We start from the raw sequence: 24057 nt of genomic DNA on the forward strand, positions 1-24057 counted from the left end.
ACCTCCGCCCTGAGGGTCTTCACCAAGCTGATGTCGGTAGTGGCTGCAAGTCTAAGGAGGGAAGGGATTCACGTCTACCCCTACCTGGACGATTGGTTGATCAGGGCTGTATCTTCGGAACAAGCTCAGATCCAGCTAAATCACGTGTGCCACTCCCTTCACAAACTGGGCTTCTCCCTCAATTTAAAGAAGTCACAAATGATACCATCGCAGAGACTCCAGTTCATCGGAGCGATCCTGGACACTTCCCTGGGAAAAGCCTTGCCACCAGAGGTGAGGGCTCAAGATATTCTACAGATGGTTACCAAGTTCCAAAATGCCCAAAGTCTCCCAGCCTTTGACTTTTTGAGGTTGCTAGGCCTCATGGCATCCTGCATTTTCCTAGTGCCAGAGGCTCGCCTCAGAATGAGATCCCTCCAGTGGGCACTGAGGACTCTCAGGAAGAATGACAGATCTTCTTCAGGTTCCCGACAGTGTAGCTCGAGACCTTCAGTGGTGGGCCTGTCAGGAGAACATTCTGAAAGGAGAACAGTTTTGGCAACCCTGGCCAGAGATAACGGTAGTCACGGATGCCTCACTCAGAGGGTGGGGAGCCCACGCCAACGACTTGACCATCAGCGGTCGTTGGTCTCCATCGGAGTCCAGACTACAAATCAACCTGTTAGAGCTGAGAGCCATCAGACTTGCCAGCTGTACAAGGGAAAAATGTCCTGATAATGACGGACAACACGGTGGCCATGCATTACCTCAACAAAAGAGGAGGCGTAGGATCACTACCCCTGTGCAGAGAGGCGATGCAGCTCTGGTTTTGGGCAATCCAAGAAGGAATCTCTCTATCGGCAGTTCACCTAGCCGGAGAGAAGAACTTGACAGCGGACGCTCTGAGCAGGCAGAGTACAGTCTCCCACGAGTGGGAACTAGCTCAGGAAGTCCTTCAAGAGATCTTCGCCCTTTGGTGAACCCCTCAGGTGGATCTGTTCGCCACCAGCGTCAACAGGAAGTGCGATCTGTTCTGCTCAAGGGAATTTCCCCCGAGAGGAGCTCTGGGAGACGCGTTCATAGTGGACTGGGAGTTTCCGCTTCTGTACGCGTTCCCACAGGTCCCTGTCATTCCTCAAATGATCAGGAGGTTGAGAAGATTCCGGAGAACCATGATCCTAATTGCCCCAGATTGGGCCAGGAGAACATGGTACCCGGACCTTCTAGACTTGTCCATCTGCCCTCCAATTCGACTTCCACTCAGAGAGAACCTACTCTCACAGAAGGGAGGTCAGGTTCTCCATCCAGACATCAAAACCCTCAACCTTCACGCTTGGCTTCTGAAAGGCTGCGGTACAAGGATTGGGACCTCCCTGATGATGTTATGGAGGTGTTGCTTTCGGCAAGGAGGCCAGCAACAAAGTCTTTATACCGCTGCCGTTGGAACAGATTTTGCAGCTGGTGTAGAGAACAGAATATTGACCCCTTTTCATGTGGTACACCAATGGTTTTGTCCTTCCTACTATATTTGGCGAATTCAGGCCTTCAAGTTGGCACCATTAAGGGCTATCTCACAGCGCTATCCATTTTTAAGCGCACTGCGGAAGAACCATCCTATTTCAAGTTACCCTTGGTAATACAGTTTCTAAAGGGGTTAACCAATGTTTATCCCCCAAGACCATTCCAAGTTCCCCTGTGGGATTTAAACTTAGTCCTAACTTTCCTGATGGGCTCACCTTTCAAACCACTCCATTCTTGTTCGTTAAGATTCCTTACCCTTAAAACTGTTTTATTAATAGCACTTACATCTGCTAGAAGGGTGAGCGAATTACAAGCTCTTTCTTGTAAATCCCCTCATACAATCTTTCACAAAGACAAAGTTGTCCTGCAAGTGAAGCCTAATTTCCTCCCAAAGGTGGTTTCTGAATTCCATATCACTCAGAAGATTACCCTACCATCTTTCTATCCTCCTCCTCATCCGGGGAAAGAGGAAGAGAGGTTACACAGGCTAGACCCTAGAAGGGCTTTAAGTTTTTACTTCAGTAGACTAGCCAGGATAAGACAGGAAGGCCAGCTGTTTGTAGGTTACATAGGGCACAAGCTGGGGTTACCAATAACTAAGCAGACCATTTCCAGATGGATCATTCTAGCCATTCTGGAATGTTATAAACTGGCAGGGAAAGAGCCCCCTCAAAACCTTAGGGCTCATTCGACCAGAGGTATTGCAGCAAAGACATCTGTGCGGCCGCTACATGGTCGTCTATCCATACCTTTACACGATTTTACAATTTGGATTCCTCCTCCAGTCAAGAGACTAGGTTTGGAAGGGCTGTACTGCACTCTATTCATCAATAGAAGACAGCGTGAAGTCAGTACTCCCTCCTCCAATGATAGAATGCTGCTATGGGAGCCTATCTAAGATAAGGAATACGTTGGAGGACACAATCCCTTCGAAGAACAAGTTACTTATTACCTTGTAACGTTCTTTCGACGGGATGTTCCTCCGACGTATTCCTTATTGACCCTCCCTTCCATCCCCGCAGTTCTACTTCCCTTGTTGTTGCAGCTTACGCTCCTTCAGGGTGATTAGTTTAGTCCAGAAAGAATTATTGTGGGCTACAAAACGGAACTGAGCAACGGACGCTGCGCGCGGCCTTTATGGGCAGGATGACGTCGATACGGTGGCTGTCGAGGGACATAGACTCGGAGGACGTCGACGCACAGCGCCCTCTAGAGAAAAATTTTCCCAGGCCAGCAGAGCTGGAAGGAGATATCTAAGATAAGGAATACGTCGGAGGAAAATCCCGTCGAAAGAACGTTACAAGGTAAGAAGTAACTTGTTCTTCTACTTAGATTATCTCTTTGTTTGTACTAACCCTGTTTTTTCCCCGTAAACCCAAAGAGAAGAATAGAAAAAATAGCAGTCACTAATGTATTCACTGTGTCTTCCTTTACCAGACACCTTCTTCATCTATTCCCAGTACTAGTCAAGATAGCACTATGCGGCGCCGCCTTCTACCCCCTCGCTGAGCTAGGTTCCCGTCTCTTTATCTCTTTTCACCTCTTAATCCTAATGGCCATATGCAAAGAAAAAGCAAAGAAAGTCTAGAGTGGTCCTTAGTAGACCCAAAGTGTCCCCTTTCAACCAACCTCGTTCCCTGTCCTATATTTCCTCCCCTACTCCTTATGGTCGCTCGCACTTAATACTCACGTGCCCGTCTTGAACCGAAAGTCTCCCAAACTGGGTCCGTCCAGGCAGTGTTGCCGTACGCTCAACGGTCAGCCCCGGCTCCGGCGAGCGGTACTCAAAGGGGATTTTTCAACCAGGATCCCGTACCCTCTCTCTGTTGAGTGCGCACTTCTGAGCGTACCGGTCGCCGTTGGCGAGCAGCCTTCCGGAGCTGGCGCACTGTGCGTATCCCTTTTTGACCGGAGATTTTCATGCCAAAGGGGACGGTAGGGGTATATATATGTTAGCAGAAAATAATAATCACGTGTGGGTCACCACTGAAGGCCAGCGTCCCCCAGATAGCACAATCCTCCCCACAATGAGAGACAGTAATGGACTCTCCCAAGATGGGAATAAGACTAGGACAAAGTGCGGGTGAGCTTAAATGGGAGTTTATCAATCAGAATAGGGCATGCAAAGGACTCTGCAAACTCCGAGAGCGCTCTGCCTGACAATAGCAAAGACAGGCGTATATATTTACAAAAAGCGTCACAAGAACCTACATGCTATAGGGGGCACAAGTTCGTGGGGATTGGGTTGCGACGACTAACTATAGGTGTTGCTGCGATGTGGTTTGCCGTGGTTGGAGGACGTCACTGGTTACCCTCGTGGGTTGGGCTGGGCCTGGCAGGTCAGCTGGGCTCATCCGGACGGTGTTTTTGTGTCAGCCGTGACCAGTGTCAGTGATGAACGTTTTCCTGGCTTTCTGCCCTAAGGCCACGCACACCGAAGTCATTCAACATTGCAATATTATCTTCTCCGGTAAATCTTCCAATAGGTTATTCTACAGGTTAATGCAACACAGGAGGAATGCACCTAGAGTGGGGTCTTTTGGTGATACATCAATACATGGTTACCATCGTCCCGTTGACCGGGTATCATAGGTTGCGAGGTTGGGTCTCAGGGCATGGGACGGGCTGTCTGTGTTATCATGTCTCGTTAGAAGTCATTATGAATGTGTTCCTGTAGTGTTGCTATAATATTGGGTGTCCTACTTTTACAGGGGCCATTAACCTAGGGTGAGCCGGTGGGTCGTGGAGCCTAAGAAAGGGCGTCTTTGGATCTGTGTTTTAAGGCCGGGGTTTACTGCTGGGTTGTAAATAATTCAGGTGACATGCCGTGGCCTTGGGTGCTGCGGGGGGGAATGTGAATGTTTGAAGCCGCTCCAGCCGAATTGGGAGAGGTAGAGCAGAGCAGCACAGGCCTCTGCTTTTTCGTCTGGCAGGCTTCACTGGGAGGAAGGGGGAATGGCCTTGCATGTGCTCACAAAGGTATTTTCCTCGTGTGTTGCAGTTTTAAGTGGAAGAAACATAATCATTCACATAATATACAATACTCATTGAGTCTTTTCAAAGCTTATGTTTTTGACATTGTTAGTGTCTTTCACATGGCCGTTTCAAACACGTTACCTATACGTTAAGTATTTAACAACCACAACATTTTGTTACATTTCTGTACATGTGCGGTAAGTGAGGTAGTAGTAAGGTTGGTGGAGCACGCAGGAGCAACCCGCCAGTAAGACTGACGGCAGTGACACATAGTGAGCTTGGACATACATATGGTGCATTTTCATGCACCCCTTGCATGAGCTCCCAATAGGGTTGCATTTGTCTTCCTTTGTGCTCTAGCAGCATTAGTTCAGTTATGGCATGGGACCTGGGGGTGCAGTCTTCTCGGCGAAACATACAACATGAAAAAAAACCCGGGACACTTTTACTATTTGCGCATAGCTACGGGGATGTGGGTACTTCATCCCGAATGTCATATAAGCACACATTCTGCCATCTTCATGGTGGTTACAGGTTTTTAGTCAGAAAGGTCGTGGAGAGAAAGGTTTCATCACAGGTAGTTTGCTCATTAGTATTTGGGGACTCTGTTTTTGTCTGGGGACCATTTTACAGTTCTTTTCCACCCCGGCCCTGCTGGCCGGGTCATACTGGAAACAGCGATACACTGCGGAAGGTGAAATGTTACAGTGTTGGTATCTAACACTAGCTCATGTCCGTCTGTTCGTGGGAACGGGCTCTCAGCGGATCTGCCAGAGAGCTGCGGCCACAGGGATAAGTGAAACTCTCCGAGGGTGGGGGCCGCGCTGTGGTGCACAGGGCTCAAACCATCTTTATTTCACAAAATGGTTTCCAGGGCCTAGCTAATTTCAGCATGTTTGGTCAATGTCTTCAGCCAGTGGCCCACCCACCACCTCGGCCCTGGTGGCAGGGGGAACCCCTGATGAGCCATGGACTTCACAAGGGGGAGAGGATGCAGGGGAGGGGGGTCTCTTGGACCAATCCTCCCATACAAACTCAACTCCTGCAGAACAACTTAACTTGCAGAGTTTCACAAGGCTCATTCCTCTTACCACTACTATTTAACATGTACATGACCCCTCTCATCAACCTCATCAAAACAATTAAGCAGGCAACACACAAATCATCTACAAAATCAATGCTAAGAACAAAACACAACCCTTACCAACTTTTTCACAGAAATAAACCATTGGATGAGTACCAACAGCCTCAAACTCAACTCTGACAAATCAGAAAACATGATCGCGCCCACTGACCCACCGAACCATCGCCACATTCCATGGCCTACTGAATTTGGAAACCGATGAGAACAATCCAAAGTGTTCAAAAATCTCAGAATTCTAATGGACAATGACTTATCATTCGAATTGCAAGTCAACACACTAGTAAAGAAATGCTTCTTCCACCTACACACAATCAAATGGATACTTCCCTTTTTCGCTTTCCAACATCGAACACTTGCCATCATTTCTCTCATCATGTCAAAAATAGACTACGCCAACAGCATCTATCTCGGAATGCCAGACTACCTTATCAAAAATCTACAACAAACCTAGAACTCGGCAGCAAGACTACTCCTCAGACTCACTAAAAGAGAACACATCACACCAGCACTGAGAACCCTACATTAGCTACAGGTGAAACACATTTTCTTCAAAACACTCTGTATATTACACACGGCAATCCATGGCCAAGGAGTGAATTCATACAGGAAAACATGTCCATCTACAAACAAAACTGAATACTTAAGGTCCAGCAGTGATGGTCACCTTGCCCCTAAGCATCACGTAAAGTAGAGATTTCAGGGAACAGCATTCTCCTGCATAGCAGCGAGACTTTGGAACTCGCTCCCAAAGGAAACGCAAACAACAGAAGATCACCTAAAGTTCGGGAAATTGTTAACAGCATTTAACTCACCGAGCTAAATGGGAAACATCATCAAAGGGAAACTGTCAGCACATGACAATAAAAACACCAAACACAAATGCAACCTTATGAACCGAAACAGCACCCAAAGAAATAAAGCATTCTACTGCAAATCACCACAGAATAATATTAACTGGACTGATCAACATAACCACACACAAAAATTCACACTCCTCCTTCTAAAAACTGTCTAATACTCTGCATACTCTTCCTCAAACACTGAACAAATGGCACTCATACCTATGCCACAGAAAACAAAACCTAAAACCTCTACAAACTATCAGAGAAATCACCCCAGACACACTCAACGCCACATAACGTCTACCAACTAAAACCAATCAGCACACAGTGACAGTTTTTTTCCGAACTGAATCAACCAACAGCTCGTCAAAGCTCTTGTGCACTTTCCTTATCAATCCCACAAACTAAGCCCTCCCAACCCTCCTTCGTTTTCAGATCCGCCAGAGCACCTGGAGACCATGAAAATGGCAGCGATGCCCAGTATAAATCACAATAACAACATAACAAATGCGCCCACCAATAAAATGGATCCGTATGTTTCATACCCTTTGCTCTGAGGCTTCACCAGAGCATGGCACACATGTGTCTTGAACCGAGAGTCTCCGAAACTGGGTCCATCCAGGCAGTGTTGCTGTACGCTCAACGGTCGGCTCCGGCGAGCGGTACTCAAAGGGGATTTTTCAACGGGGATCCCGTACCCTCTCTCTGTTGAGTGCGCACTTCTGAGCGTACCGGTCGCCGTTGGCGAGCAGCCTTCCGGAGCTGGCCGTTTTAGGATTACATATAAGGATTGAAGACAAGTTTATCATAATTATGTGGCACGTAAAAATGGTTAAGCCACAAACACTGCTGTTTTTAAAATGAAAATGTATGTGTATTTCCCTTAAAATACTTCAGTCGACAATGAGACTTATTTGTCTGAACACATTATTTTATGCATGGGCTGTGTGTACTCTGAGCTTTTGTTTTAGATTCTCCACTTCTTTATGCGGTTAACAGAATTATTTGCATCTTATAACTTTGCTGTAAAAACCCATTGTTAACAACTATATGTGGCCGTGAGGATGGCTTAGGGGTAACACGTTTGGCTTGGAAGCAAGACAACGCATTGCAACACAGGTTTGAATCCCGGGCTTGTGCTTAGAAACTTGTCCCCGGTATTAAGCGCGTTATAAAAGAACAATTATAATTATATCCAATAAATAATGCAAAGTAACTTTATGATAGAACACTAAAAAGGTGTCACAGTAGCACATGGTTTGAGTAATGGACCCATTGTTGTCAGACTATGTTGTTTATGTTCTACCTGTGATGGATTAGAGCCCTTTATTTGCCCTTTCCTATTACTGGCTACATGCACTAAGATGTGCTTTTTGTGGAGTAATAACATTTTCTTTAGGATGTTGAAAATGGTAGAGAAATCCAAGTGGGTCTACACTGATGTTAATGAAAACGTATTGAATTCAGAATAGCATGAGCCAAAGAGTGGGGAGAAAAGATCCCACAACAGCAGAGGTGGGGTTCAATTCAAACTAGTTTCCCCACTAGCATGTTTTACTATCATTTGAACCAATTACAGCATGACTCAATATACAAAAACCTGTTGGACCCTTGTGTAGTATGAGTAATGTTACCACATGTTTATTTTAGTATTTACAGGGTTGAAAATAGCTGGGAGCTTTTTTAGCTCTTGGCCATAGCTTAGGAGAGCATGGTTAGCATGACACCACCAGCTACAAGAAGCTCCTGGTGACTGGTGCCTTGCACCCATACCTATTTGACATTCACTCTGTGTCTGTGAATTTCTAATAAAGGTGTATTAGGAAACCTCTAGAAGACGTCCAGCGCTTGATGGGTTACAGTTTGTATGTCATGTGAAAGTTAGATTATTCTGCAGGAGCTGCCGAGAGAAAAACATAGAAGAATAAGCAAGGTGGTATCACAGAAAAGAGATGGCCTCAGAGATTCAAATGTTGTGGCAATAAAGAAATGGCAACAATGATTGATAGAGTAACAGAAACAATCATAGTGGCAGTTATGGATGTACCAGCTAGGCAAAAATAGCTAATAACCAAATGACAGGTAGCTGCATGACAGAAGACCTGACAGGCAAGAAATGTAAAAGGAAAAAAAAAGGAATGCAATCGGGAATGGTAAGAGGCAAAATAATCAAGAGAAATAGTCAGCAGTAAAGTGAATGACAGAGCAACATAGCAATAGGGGCTTAAGGTGTGTGAATTGGTTTGTGAATGCCACAGTTTAGGAAAGAAAAGCACATTCCACCATCTTTCAGGCCCTTCAGAGTGCCCATCATGACGTGTGTATCGCTCAATGTAAAATCGCTCTGCAAAAATAAATTTGTTTTTCATTCAGTGCATTTCATTTAGTCTTCCGATGCGTTCATTTCTATTTTTAAGTTATCCATTAATTCAACATTCACCGTCCTGAGAACTCCTACATGAAACATTAAAAGCTCCCAGGCCATCATGAGTAGCTCCTGCTTAGAGGAAAATCCTGACATCCAGGAGCTACTTGCAGCCCCTGCTTCACAAACTCCAATTTCGACTCCTGCATTTACATATTTTACATATACACTACTACATTCACATTTTACAATTACATATTTTGCTTAGCTGGCATGCCTTGTGTACCAGGGTGTTTTAATTTATGTTTGTTGTTGAAAATGTATGATTTCCTGTAAATTGGTCAAACCCCTTGTTTTCTGTTGCAGATTATCTGGAGAGCCATACTGTTGGTCAAAAGAATGAAGTTTAAAGTATAGTAAACCATGAATAGACATTAATCGTAACACAAGAACTAATGGCGTCTTTTCCTAATCTGGACACTGGAGACCACTTAGTTGTGGAGGAGTGCATGAACTATGGCCTGTCAAGTATGCCGGACATTAAAGTGGAAGATGCCATGGACTCAAACTCGGGAGAAGGCCCAGCTCAGGGCATGGCCATGGGAATGAAATTTATTTTGCCCAATCGATTTGACATGAATGTTTGTTCTCGATTTGTCAAATCTCTGAATGAAGAAGATAGCAAAAATATTCAAGATCAAGTTAATTCAGATCTGGAGGTGGCATCGGTCCTCTTTAAAGGTTTGTAATTTTTGTGGTTCTGCTTTTTGACAGTTTTACTTCACTTTGTTGAGTTAAAGGCAAGGCTGTTTCTGTCTTGGAGGGCCCATGGAGTTTGCCGAATTCATAATGTATGTGGCAAAGGCCTGTTTTCTTTTTCAAACACTGTATGGTATGTAATGCAGTCTGTGTGATTTAATTTCCTTCTGTTGGAACCTAATATTATTTAATGTCCATATTTAGGTTTCATTTATTTGCTTGGTTTTCAGTTCATTCCGACTTCCATCTCTTAAAACCCACTACTACACACTTAGGGTTTTGTACTCCTTCGTTTTTGGACTGGACAGATAATGGAAATGTGATTCTTTGTATTAGCCTGCAAGTGTTTTATCCCATGCGGTAAGTGAGCCGGTCCTCCACTGATCAACAGATCAAGTTCGGAATTTAATTATTGTCTCAACAGCAGTAGAGTGATCAGTACCCCCTGTATTTGAGGATATCTTTGTGTTTCTTTAGTATTTATTTACCCATGTCATGACTTCCGTGGTGACAGGCCACACCAGATTTTCTGTGTTTAAAAAAAATAAAAAGACTTTTTAAATAAATGTTTCTATAAATGTTCATATTGGGAAGTCTGACTACCAAATAAATTATGATCATTTTAAATGACTGTACATTTGGAGAAGATGGGGGGGGGGAGGTGGTGTGGAAACATGACATCCCCAAAAGTGCCTAAGGGTATTAACATTGCTTAAAAATGAATAAGCCATGGTGGAAGCAAAACATAGACATCAATAAATACAAAAGAAATGTATGTGGAACGAAACAGTCTATAAATGTCCCTTCTTTCCACTACATGCACTTGTTAATCAGTGTGCAAGGTCGGTGACTATCCCAATGAACAGGTGTTTTGTGGTTGTGCTGGAACTCAGAGTTCAGGAAATAAATACATCATTCCGTAACATCTGTGCATCTGCCTCTTGTGGAGCCACTTACAAAGCTCACAGTCTGGAAGTATATTCTTCATCCACAGCAGGTAGATATGGCTGGGTTGTCAATATTATGTATGCAAGTCATAAAATAAGCAGTGTACGGTAGCAATTTGCTGTGCAATTTTGTAGGATTGCTAATTAAATTGACACTTGTGTGGCAAACCTAGCTATTTAAGTTACTGTTCAATGAAAGCACAGATCGTCCTGCATTCCTCACTAGCCTCCAGTGCTCTCTCCACCCTCTTTTCTATGTTCACTGCAAGTTCAAAAGGGCTAGTGGAGAGCCTGTGTGAGTATGCAAGCAATCATTTTATTTTTATTTTTCAAAAAATTGCAAACCCGATGTAATCTGGATAATGCCTTTATTAAGCTAACTGTATTCTGTCTGCCAAAGACAAGTATGTGTTAACTTTATTTTTTAAATCCATTCATTCAATTCCATTTATTTATTTTCATATTATTTTTTATTATTGTAAAGGTTCCTGAACAAATATAGAACCGCTGTTTCTTTGTACACAGTATAGAACAGTTACAAACTTAACCCAGCCGTCCTATTCATAACGTAAAAGAGGGCAAAAAAAAGGGGGGGAACAATAGAAAAAAGGGGGGGAAACTAAAACCATCCACAACACACAGATGTTAATGAGGGGTCAAATCAAGTAAACCTTAAGGCATATTTGTAGACAGTTAAGAATAAAGGTAATTAAACACACCCCAGATGTTCTCATATTCATGATGTTCATCTTTACCATGAAGTCACTTTCTCCCTTTTAGAGAGAAGCAACAAACTCAGCAGCCAATCAACACAATGGGCATTATCACTTTTCCAGAATTTCAGGATTTGTCTTTGGGAACCAATAATGCCCTGTATGCCCAGAAAAGGTTTTCCACTGTATAATACAATATCAAAAGGAAGTAAGCCCAATATGCCAACAAGCGGGTCTCCTGGAAGGGATAGGCCTAAAACCAAATTATTTCTGTAAAACACCATCCCAAAACAATTGAATTTTCCTACATAACCACAACATATGGAGGGTGGTGTCAACATCACTTCTGCAATTCCAGCAAACATCTTCACAGCATGATTTGCACGACCACATCTTCCACAGAGACTAGTACAAGTAGTGGTTAAACCGCTGCTGCGTATATTGTAGTCGTAGTTCTAAATCAACCTTATGTTTAGCTGATCCTGCACAAATGCGGTTCCACTCAATGTCTGACAACAAACATCCCAAATCTACATTCCAGTTTTTTCTATAACATTGTGATGCTAGCGTAAACTCTTGAGGCGTAATAAGTTTGTATAATGTGGAAGCTGATAGAGGCATTGTTTTAGATAAGTACAGGATCACAGGTGAGGAGTGCATTGTAGCATTTAATGGTGATAAAATGTTAGAAAATAGATCCCTCGGTACGTTATAATTTGTTAGACAATGCATAATTACAGTATTGCTACTGCAAAACACTACATTGCCTCCATGCTTTACAGTAAAGCGTAGGTTAGTGCATCTAAATATCATAGTGTCAACTATATTTCATTTTGTTTCGGAAGATGCATCTCATTGACGAGTGGACACTTTTGAAAATGTACATGATCAAACTGCCAAATGCTTTTGATGGCAACCTAGTTCTGTAACCTGTTGGTTACATGCAGCTTGCAACTGGTGCTCAACTCGCAAGCTGATCCTGTACTCCTTCACATTCTGTCTTATCGCGCTGTTGCTTTATACCAGCTACTCTGAAAATGAGATGGCCACTAACTACAATATTTCACCTAGTGATATGATATGATAGGTTTGTCCAGTTCTCTGCCCGCTACACCATCCACTATGCTTAGTCTCTTACTTTCCTCTTACATAATGAATACACTAAGCTAACTAGATGTTTACGAATAGCAGTGATCAAAAGTTCCATCAACTCTGTACATCTATAGATCTACTACACTACCATCACTATAGTTGGCCTCCAGAGCTTTCTTTGCTCTAGGATTATGATTTGTATTGGCACCTGCAGTAGGGAGAGCTGGCCAAACTGTTTTCAGAGCCTTTTTTTATCATATCTATTTGTGTCTATTCATGCAGTTGATGTTTTACAGAGACTCATCCAGGGATTGCAAAGTATTTTTTGCCCGCTCAGATAGTCCAGTATATTTTAAGAAGGGCCGGTACCATTTGCAAGGGATGTTTGAAACTATAACTTTACTTTGTTTGCAGTAAATGTCAAATGGATTTTTCTCTGTGCAGGGCTGGCCTCTGGGTGGCAGCAGTGCGCCAAACTAAAGTGGGATTGTGGTGACCTGCACCATTTTACAGAAAGCACATTTAAATTTGTTGCCATAGGTCTCTTCGTCCATTGGGTTAAGTTACTCGACCTGCAGGTCTTGTGGATTTTTTTAAGAACTTGCAAGTTCTGACTTATCTCACTAATGTCTTACTTCAGTGGTACACAAGACTGCTGCATTGTTGTTTGTCTGTATTTGTATGGTACAAGTAACTTCTTGTGGCATTCAAAATATTAGTACATCATTGCTAATCAAATGGGTTTGTTTGCTAATCAAGAAAATGTCAATTAGCAAACTCTGCTAATCAATTTTGGAAAACATATTTATGCCTTGGTATGTGATTTGAGTTACATAGAGTTGAGACTACTTCATCCAATTCTGCAGTTGTAGTAACTGCAGGAATCTCAGTGACATGTTTGCTTTTAACAGTTTGTCAGGCATATTGAATTATGTCATCTTGATGTGGATAATGACACTCCTTGTCAGCCCTACAGATTGGACGCTTTTGCCACTTTTGCTCCCAAAAAAACAACATAGGGTGTATAAATACCCCCAACAAAAATAAGCAACATGTAGAATTTTGCACCTCAACCCGTGTTTTCTATTTGTGATTCCCATAATGATGCGTTTTAATCACATTTATAATTGTGTTCTATTTGTTGTTACTGTGCGTAATTTTGCAATATAAAAAGCACCATCTTGTTTGCTTTTTGGAATTTATAATGGCTCAATGTTAGGTAAAGATGCTAGGGCCGCTAGGCATAATAGTTGGTGTTTACTGTGCACAATTTTATGAACTGGTTTAGAGAGATTCATTATGGAAACCTAATGTGTCTATTCGTCTGTTATGTACACAAACATGTGATGAATGGAAAGCTTGGCACTACTGTAGGAAGCTTTCTTTTAATTTTTTTATTTTTGTCTGTCTGCGTCGTTAAATTGAGAGACTAGCTATACACAAGCCAGTCTTACTCCTCCCATCAACAACAGATGTCGTGCCCAAACTGATATGCCACTCTTCGTGGGAATACAAGCAACATCATCCTTGCAAGCATAACTTTATTAACCCTAACGGACTTAGTGACATTGTGTTCAATGGTTTTATGAATCTTTGCTGAATTTTCTTTAACCAACTTTGAGGCATCTGAGGGCATCCTCACTTCTTTCCCCAACATCTCCTCCCAGGTGGCCAGGGAACAGCCGTCGCTATCAGATCCTGACCCTGGGGCTGGATATGCGAGGGAGGATCAACTGGTTTGAGGAGACTTGGGGAGTGTGGATGAGGTACCATTGGGTGAGACACAGTATCCCCCATTTCCCTTTTCTAATGACTCCCAGTAAACGCCAGTCAGGTACTTGGATGAGGAAGCGACAAACCAGAGCCAAACGTCCTCTCTTTATTGACTCTTACACGAACACCGGGGAGTCCACACCGGATTTATGATTAATTCACCCCCAATTGCGACTGTCATCCTCAGGGATTTTGTGAGAGTTCAGTCTTACCTGGACCCTGTATTATCACCAGTAGTTGAGTCTCTTCTACATCGTATTTAACAAGGGTCACACGATACACACAGGAGCCATCATTTATTGTCTCTCCGCCATTTCCTCTTCCGTCCTGATGAAGGCTGCCAAACCTAAAGCACCTCAGATGTGCAATAGTGGCCGAAACACACCTGTGTCGACAATTCTTTCCACAGTGTCAAACGTAAACACTGTCACTTCAAACCTGTTTGAATCAGCCAATGTTACAATGAATTGTCTCCCAATAGACGAAATGGGACCCATCTGTTCAGTACAACATGTTTTGTGAAAAATGTTTGTTTTTTCCTGTATGTGCATTGATCTCTTTGCCGATTCCATCAGATCATATATGTATAATGTTTTGTTGTCTCCTGTGTAACTAGGATGATTTTTCTGTACTAGGCAACTCATTTTGTTATGACTAAACACATCTAGAAACTCTTTATGAGTAAACCATTTTATTAAACATCTCTGAGTCACGAGAGTTGTTCATCCATTCGATACGCCCTGAATTGTGTACATAATCACTCTTACGCACACAGACATCACTTTGGTACTGGGACAAGGAAGAGGTATCACACACTGAAAAAAGACTGTTTGACAAGGAGCGGTCTAGTCTTTCCAAAACCTTAATTGATGCCTAGAACTTTCAAATGCAGCCTCAATGGCAAGAAGACGACTTGTTCCTCATTGGGAAACGGGACGAGACGCAGAGACCTAGAGAAACTGCAGCAATAGAGGAGCGGAAACCGGAGAGAAGCCGGGTCGAGATTCGGGAATATGCTGGGTGAAGTGGAACCAGCGCTGTGGAATGCTGCGGGGATGCTGGGAGCAGAGCGAAGCTCCCTGGGCTTAAGCAGCTGCAGACCAGTGAAGACAGTGCTTACCGGCACTCCAAGGAAGGCAGCAGGGTGATGCGAAGCCCTTCGGAAGGGAACCCGAGGCCGTGGAAAGGTGGTGAGAAGCAGCGAGAGCCGAAGGAGGTTTTCCAGCGCCGTACCAGAGCCGATAGACACGCGACTGTAAACCAATGAGTTTGCCCAGAAGGCAGGGGGACCCTGGGGTGTGTCAATTGCACAATGGAAGCTAAGAAAACTTGAATACATTAAGGGCCTGATTCACAGAATGTTTACCTATGGCATTGCGCCATTATAAAACATTTTCATGAATCAGGCCCTTTAAGTCAGAGTAAAGGGGACCGAGAACTGTTAAAGAGGGAAATCTAAAGAATCCATTAAATTGAATAAAGAAAGAGTTCAATAAGCATTGTCTAGAGCTAAATGAACTTTGCCAAGAGGCAAACAAGCATTGCCGAAAGTGTATCAGATGTATTACTGAAAGAAATTAATGGTTGTGTAAAGAAAACCTATGTGCAAGAGAAAAGTACAATGAAACCTGGCAAAGGGTGTCAGATGCTTTGGTCAAGAGAATTGAAATTGTGAATAAGCTTCCTAGCAGAAGAGTGTACTGGGAAGATTATGATGGCTTGTGCAAAATAACTGAAACAGTGATCAAGTTTCCTAGCAGGAGAGTGCACTGGGAAGCTTATAATGGTATTTGCAAGCAAAAGCTACTAAATAAGTGAACGGTGGCAACACAAGCATTGATAAAGCATCAAGAGGGTGTGAAATCAGAATAAGTGAAGTGGGTCCCAGGCTCTTTCTTGATCAGTCTCCCTTGCGCTGCCTCCGGGCCTACCAGGCACTTAGGGGCTGTAACTGTTATGTAGGAATTGGTGCAGTCACACTGTGTGAGACTAAGCAACACTTATCTGCTTCGTATTAGGTAACCCACCTTTTGGTTTAGGTCTGTACTACACAAGAACATCAGAAGATATATGGTGGAATCGTTTGATTGCTGGGGAAAACACAAAATGGACCATGGCAACGGCGAAGCTGCTTGAAATTGCTCTTAAAAAGATCAAATCTCGACCAAACTCATTGGACTAATATTTTGTGTAACTGCTTTTCAAAACTTCTGGTGAACTCATGCTGACGTTTGCCACTTTCTCCATGACCTACTTGTTCTTCCTTTTCCTCACCTTCTGTGTTTTCTTCTTCTTTTTCCTCTGTTTGTTTTGTCTTCTTTTTTTCTTCTTCTTCATTATCTTCATTGATTTCGTCGAGATCTTGTAAAAATCTTATTTTGATTATACACAAGTAAATAAAAAAATACATTAAAAAAATCAGTTTTAAATAAGCATTCTTTAAAAAGGTAATTTGTTCTAACAATTCAAATATACTTTAAAAATACTTATCAGAATCAAAACATGTTAGTGGATAATCTTTGGATATGCTTCATATCTAATTTCAACACCCTGTGGTGACTTCAATCAAAAGGACAGTAATGGCATTTATATATCACACTAGTTCTACTTTGCAGATTCTGAGTTTGCAGAAAGGAAAGGTTAGGGAAATAAAAAGGTTTGAACAGTTCTCAGCACATGTGAGAACAACTAAAATCCTCCAATGAAGTCTAGATAAGCCTTTCCAGCAGTACCAGTATACAGCAAGCTACCACCTATGAGGGACAAACGGTATCAAAGTCAATGGACCAGAAGAGTCTTCAGGGAGCCATAACAGCCAAAGTCAATTGGGACACAGTCTATGGATCTGATGCACTACTTGGATCAAGTCTTGCACACAGTTAAGAGTTTCAGAAAATCACTTGTAGGGTCACAAGCTGTTAAGCCTGTGAGAAGGGAGTTGAAATCAACTCTAAAAAGGTAAGCCAATGCAATTCCCCAGTGAGAAGAAGGCGACTAAAGGCAATAAGGTAAGTACCCCAAGCCTAAACAAGCCTAAACAGTACCTAAGGTTTGGAGAAGAGAACTCGAGGACTTACACCCTGCCAAGAACAAGCCACAGGGATCATTTTCCCCTTTATTTACAAACACAATGGGCACCTGCATGGCGTGCCCTTGCTATAACGGCGCATACTGCTTGCAATGACAACCCTTAATTTCACAGAACAATGTGACCAAGGTAGAAAAATAATTTCCCTCTACACTCCCGCCCCTAACCCCCCACACCCCTCCTCCCAGCCCCCTTGCATTCAACTGCCGGCCCTTCGCCCAGCAAGGGCCCCAGACACCACATTCCGTTTGTCAAGAACCTCCAAGTCCAGCAGGGTGGTGCTGGACAGAGGAACTCTCCATGTTGCTCTACAAGCAAAGGATATCTAAGTGAAAAACGGCCCAGCTGTCTTCCTTGGTCTGAACCAGGAACATTTTTTAATTGAGGCATGGAAGTACATGAGGGGTATTGTGCATGTTGGGGTAGAGGTGGGACATGGATAAGAAGATAAAAAATGGAAGGGTTCCTGGAATAAAGGTAGGTTACCTCCCAAGTAAGTACTGTGATAAGGAAGAGGAATGTGGAGGTAATGCTCCCGACCAGCGCAGAGAACATGAGAAGAAGTCAGAAACCAATTAGAGCATTAAAAAGCATCACAAAAACAGTTAAAATGATGACATGATGATTGCCCATAAAGAAAAGAGCATGTCTTGTAAAACTATATGATAATGCAAATAGTCTTTGTATTAAAAGGTAATTCCTTAATGATGTGACTCAGAACTGTAGGTGAATTTCTAGGTGGCATTGTAGACTGAGTGACTTGGCTCAAAGGGCCTATCTTACTTTCACATTTCAGGTCAAAGGGATTTTTAATCACACCATAACTTTCTTGGTGTATTGTATATATGCCCTATGCTCCAGCCAAAAGGCTGTCAGGACTATACTCCACTCACGATCATCCCTAATAAGGGTAAAACCAGGTATGCATTGGTCCTGGCAGCCTTGCAAAATGTGTGTCTTGAATTTATTAAGCAATGTATAAAGTAGCACTGCCCTGTAAGACGAAGACAATTTCCTGGAGAAAAAGGCTCTCATTTTGGTCTGATTTGCATACGCACAATGCCTGGTTGATGTGTCTCAGAACTGCAGGTGAACTCTAGAAAAGGGCTACTAGGTGGCGTTGTGGAATGTGTGATTTGGCTCCAATGAACTATCCTACTTTCAGACTTGATAAAGAATTCACAATATGTTTCTCTTACTACTTCGTGGTACGGCTAGTCATGGTGAGTGAAAACATACCAGAGAATGTCGGAAATTAGGGGTTGCATAGGAACGGCAAAGGGGGTGGCAGTTTGTGTGACGTGCAAAATTAAAAAATCAAGAGAGAGTGATTTGCTTTCCTTTTGCATTTGAAAACAATTGTTAAAAATATTTAGATGCAGTCCTAGTTTAAAAATAAAAAGGTGCTGTATACTATAATTATTGGAGCATCAAAGCTGATTTTGCAAACCTCGCAGCAATATTCTCTGACCCCTCCTCAGCTAGGTAGTAGCAGAGCCCGCCCTCAAGGAGGCATGATAAACTTTGGTTCTTATCAATAATGGTAGTATATCAGAAGTTAAAGTAGTGTAACAAAGAGGGGGCAGTTAATAGTGGATGGTGTGTTTTTAGAAAAAGGAGAAGTAGCTGAGCCTGCACCTACTCGGGCCCTATATTTCAGAAAAGTCACATTTTCAAAATGAAAGATCACTGAGGCCAGGTTAGGAGTAGGTAGGTATTCTTGGTGTGGAATTGGAATGGGTGAAAATGTTGGAAAAACGCACTTAATAGAAGCACAGCAAGCAAAGATGTAACCATGGCCTTACCATTTAACTATTGCTTTATAATTTTGTAGACATCCGAGATAATAATTCCATCTAGTATACATTAAATGTTCTCTATTGCAGACAGAATTATTTGTTCAACTTTCTTCCTAAGATAGTTTAACCGAAAACCGTAAAATGCTTTTACAATCAGTTTGTTTGATTGTGGGCATGCTTATACAACAAAGGAATGAATGGTCACAGAAGAAGACCAAGGCTTAAGAGCCATCGTTGTGTGCCGCACACCCTAGTACCCACAAGGGGTTAATTTGCTTCAAAATATTTGTGATATCTTCACTGGTATCTTGATTTCAGATAGAAAAAATGTGTTCAAACAAAATTATGCAAAATATTTCATCTTTAATCCAATAGAATGAACCAGACTGTGGTTCTCAAGTTCATAGTAAAGAGCAAGAATAGGCCTATGCATTTCAGACCATTGGTCCTTCATCAGGGCCTTATGCCCTGGCTTGCCAACAAAAATCCTTGTAATACAAAATTTCGAAAATCAATCAATACCATCATTATGTCAGAAACCAAATATAGATACATCGTGTCATTATTCCATTGAACGACCCATGATTGTTGGCAATTACAATGGTCACACCTTCTTTCATACGCAGGGTATGCTGGTGGAATAAGGAAGGCTTTGCGCACTTTCCAGAGAGAGGCAAATGCATATGGAATGTACATGGTGAGAGCAGCGCTATGGGAGAGTAGCAACCCATCACTGAGCTATATAGCGTACCGGCCCTTAAGAATAGCAGCAGCGAGTGAATTGAGAGGTTAACATGGTAACCAGTTTGCGGATCAGGATTCAAACGTTCCTCGGCCCACACCAGATCCTGAAACTCTTGTTTTAAAATGTTCTTTAAGGGGTGCGTACTTATTCGTGCCCTCGATGTGGAGATACTTCGTCCTCCTTTAGTAGACAAGTGGCAGAGATGCCTTAAAATACCAATTTTGCCGGTGCGTTAGTAGCATTTCTAAGTGACCTCTTGGAGTGAAGCCAGGTTCCTCTTTTCAGCTATGTTTTCTGGGGTTGCTAACTGACCAAAAAGGCGACAGGACATTAACAAGGATTTTTTTGTGCTTGACCATTGTATTGGCCAAGCACTTGATTTCTTTACGATGGGAAACGCTCATAGCCTCAAGAAAGAGACCTGGGTAAATGAGTTGACAAAGTGGGCGGTTGCTCCATTTGGCTTACGTTTCTTGATTCTCTGGACCACTCCTCTGACCTTAGACCAGTGAATGCACTCTCCCAGATAATTGTATAGCTTACCGTAGGCACTTAATGTGTGGCAATTGAATGAGAACTCTATCCTTGGGGCATGCTTACAAGGAGGAATATACATCCCTTGCGTTGGCAGTGATTATTGTAATGAAATGCCAATAAATTAATAAATCCCTGTCATTAATTAGTTTATTCTTGTGATGACTACAAGCCATCAATGTCCCTATATGCTCCCTATACCACTTTGCTTTGTCAAATGCGGTAACTGGGTGGTGACTGAATAAAGCGTATATATATGTTTGATCTTGTACACATTTCACATGAATGAATTTGCAAGGCACACCGGACTGGGTACAGTAGGCACGTTGGGAAATGTAGGGTTAATACAATTAGCACTTTATATAGCCTTTAGTGTTTGTACAACAATACATGCAAATATAAAGCTGCCACTCGGGAAGGCAAAGCCGGCAACGTTCATTTGGCTTACCATCTCAGTTTAGTGAAATTGAGGCCACGCTCACTGTGGTATGTAAACAACACTCTCGTACGCTTGAAACAGGCAGATGGAAGATATTAGTAATGAGGCAAGGCAAAAGCCATCCCATTGATTTATGCGTGTGTACACTGTTTAGAAAAAGTACACAATAAACTAGTTGCTTTGCCAATTCTCAAACATTATGAACTCGGTTTTAAAATGTATCATTAATTGTGCACATGACAAGATACGAGATTACAAAATATGTTTTCATGCTGGCAGTCCATGATGCACATTCTTGCCAGAGTTGATAAGGAGCAAGGAGCAATGGTTTAAACCAAGCATATATAGCCTGGACACTAGTGATAAGATATTGCAAATTAAAATAATGACGGTTTGCCATTTGTTTTAAATAACCACTGTGCGCAGCGATCATGCTCACATTCCAGAACACATAATCGCTCACATTCCAAAACATATAATAGCAATAAGAGATTATAGATTATATTTTGTATTTGATAGTCCAAAACACATGCACCCTTTAACTCTGTCTGGAGCTGCAAGCTGCTGTGAACTGCTGTAATCTTAAACGTAATCCTCTGCACACCATCAGATCTTCTAAGGATCTCTAGCATGTATTTTAGACTATCAGATGAAAACAAATCTGTAATGTCTTAACATGACTTTATGTTTTGGAATGTACGCCTGTTTACTGAAAATAGTGTTCATTAAAAACAAATGACAAACCATTATTTTAATTTGCATATCTAGGATAGAGGCTTAGTTCAAAGCATCGCTTCTTATTAACTCTGACAACCAATGTGCATCATGGACTGCCAGAATGAAAACATATTTTATAATGTTGTTTCCCATGTGCACACTGAATAATCAATCTTAAAATCTATTTTATCATGTTTGGGAACTTGGCAATTGTGAGGGGTCAGAAGTTAGAGATGGGCACAAAGTGATAGCGTTTTCAACATCTGACCTCTTTATTAAAAGAAAGGGGTTGGATAAAGGTCTCTCTGTCCCTATCCTAAAGAAAGTTTCCCTGCCTAGGAAACTAAAACTAAAGATCATTCTGTGCCTTGTCGTCAAAATCATTTAAACTGTCCTTGTGTACAAAACATATCTGACCCTCACGTTACAATGAACAACTAAGAAGTGTAAGGAAAAAGTGTCCTATGTTTAACCAAAATGTTCAAAGGTGAAACAAATAAATAAACCCAGCAAAAATGCTTTCTCCTAAAGAGAATTCCTTGGATCAAAAGTGTAGTTTCCCTTCCCCTGGATTATTCCAGGAAGGATGGCAAAATTGTCTTTTCCCAAATAATGTTTCTTTAAGGAGGGCAAGAATGTCTCTTCCATGTAACAGTTTCTCAAGGTTAGCAAAAGTATCTCTTTTACACAACTGCTTTAAGGGTGGCAGTGTCCCTTTTACCCAATTGCTTCATAGATGACTTCCTGGCCATTGCCAGGAATTCTTCAATAGTTTCCTCAGATCCCCTGGTATACTCTCCTGTCGGGTATCTTTGTACAATTTCTCTTTCTTTCTTATGCTTTGAGCGGACTCCCTGGTATACTCTCCTGCCAGGTATTCCCTTCTGGGTTCTATAGATCCCCTGTAGTAGTCTCCTGCCATGTATCTTTTCCCCAAATGACTCACTGCCTGATGTATCCCATTTATCAGGTCTTCTTTCAGTGTTCTCTTTATTTCCTAGTATAGCACAGCTGTACTCCTCTACTGTCTATACTTCATTGACTCTGGATTTAACTTGTCCTAAGCTTCCCCATATGGACATCTCGCGTATGAAGACTTGTTGAAGTTGTTTTTTAACTTCTTCACTAGTACTTATTTTCTTATGGCAATGCTTGATCCAACTTTCCCCATATGAACTTGTCATATATGGAGACTTACGCAAATCTTGTCTTTCAGCTTCTTCATTAACATTCATCTGTTTATAATCACGTTTACTCCAGCTTTCCCGATATTAACATTTCGGGCATAAGAGATTGTACAAATTCAGTCTTTGAAATGTACTTGGTCGATGCGCCCCGGGGTTCCCACTATCTCTGGGCCAACTCTCTGGTGTCTCATAGCATCTCCGATCTCTTGCATGTCGGTGCGGTAAAGTCTCAATGCGAGAATGGCGTCTCCCGCTTGGCAGACCCACTTTCAGCTCTTCCCACGGTCTTGTATTCACTCGTCAGTAAAGTGGCTGCTTTTTGGTTCGACTGCATCCTGCACAGCTTCTCCTCTGCTGACGGTCCCCTTGTGGCTTTTCCTTGGAGCTTGCCACGCTCCTCTGGGTCTCTCGCAACTCTGGTGCGAAGTGCTGATAAGGGGCAGCTTGGGACCCACCTGCCTGCTTCAACACGATCTGCTCCCTTGTGTCTCCCTTCAGTTGCGGTTCTGCCTCTTGCCTCGTCAAAGCTGCGTCTCCTCTCTCCAACTTATGATTGCCAGTGAAAACCATCTTTAAATATCCCGCACAGCTGATTCACTTTGCAACAACTAATCTGTATGTTTGCTTGGGATTTCCTTCAATCCACATTAACTCATTCTCCCTCTTCCTCGTCTCAGTACCTGAGACACTATGTGGGTTGGAGTCCATAGGATTAACGGGACTTCTAAGGATATTTTCATCAGGGACAGGAGATGTGATTTGTGTGTTATGTACATATGAGGTATGAATGGCATCCAGTCTAGATTGGTTGTTAGGAAAGGTTTGAGTTTTATAACTGGAGGGATTTGTATAGTGACAGCATGCCATAAGGAATATAGGAATTATAAGGTCCTCCTTATTTAAAAAGGAAGAATACAGCTTTTCTTTGGATGGAGTCGCCACATCTCTTCAACAACCATCTCCTCCCATGTGATTCTCCCCCATAATACCGCCCCCATGGGCAGGACCAGGTAGCGGCTGCCCTCCCCTGGCAACATGTGAGGAGATTTTAGGCTGGGGATCAATGATGACTCCGCAGGATTCATCACACAATACAACTTGTCTCTTATGTAGTTTTTCTAAAATCACGTACATACACGTAAATTAACATGATGTCTTTTGCCTTTCCAAATTATTAAAATCTTCAGTCTGCCTTTTTCAAATGTATGAGGATGTTGTTTAAATACCTCAGTGAATGTGGCCTTGATTTCTCTGAGCTGAGATGGGAAACCAAATTAATGTTGCAGATCCTATCTCCCTGAGTGGCATCTTTATATTTATATGTACAGTTCTACTACCACTAAGGGCTATAAAAAAGTGCTAATTATATTAACCCTCTTTCCCAATGGGCCTACTGTACCCGATGGGCCTTGATAATTCATTCATGTGAAATGCGTA

At 42.4% G+C, this 24057-nt stretch overlaps 1 protein-coding gene across 4 annotated transcripts in view; it reads left to right on the forward strand.

The window, feature by feature from the left end:
• The window catches only part of ANKRA2 (ankyrin repeat family A member 2), a 253723-nt gene that overhangs the window by 114496 nt on the left and 115170 nt on the right, over positions 1–24057 (forward strand). For all 4 annotated transcript variants that reach the window (XM_069627498.1, XM_069627497.1, XM_069627500.1 and 1 more), the window contains exon 4: positions 9194–9568. In XM_069627498.1, coding sequence (XP_069483599.1) covers positions 9283–9568 — 286 coding nt within the window. In that variant the 5' untranslated portion in view covers positions 9194–9282. The remainder of the gene's footprint in view (positions 1–9193; positions 9569–24057) is intronic.

This window comes from Ambystoma mexicanum, chromosome 6p (genome assembly GCF_040938575.1).
Source record: "Ambystoma mexicanum isolate Mex_15411 chromosome 6p, UKY_AmexF1_1, whole genome shotgun sequence".
Lineage (NCBI taxonomy): Eukaryota > Metazoa > Chordata > Amphibia > Caudata > Ambystomatidae > Ambystoma > Ambystoma mexicanum.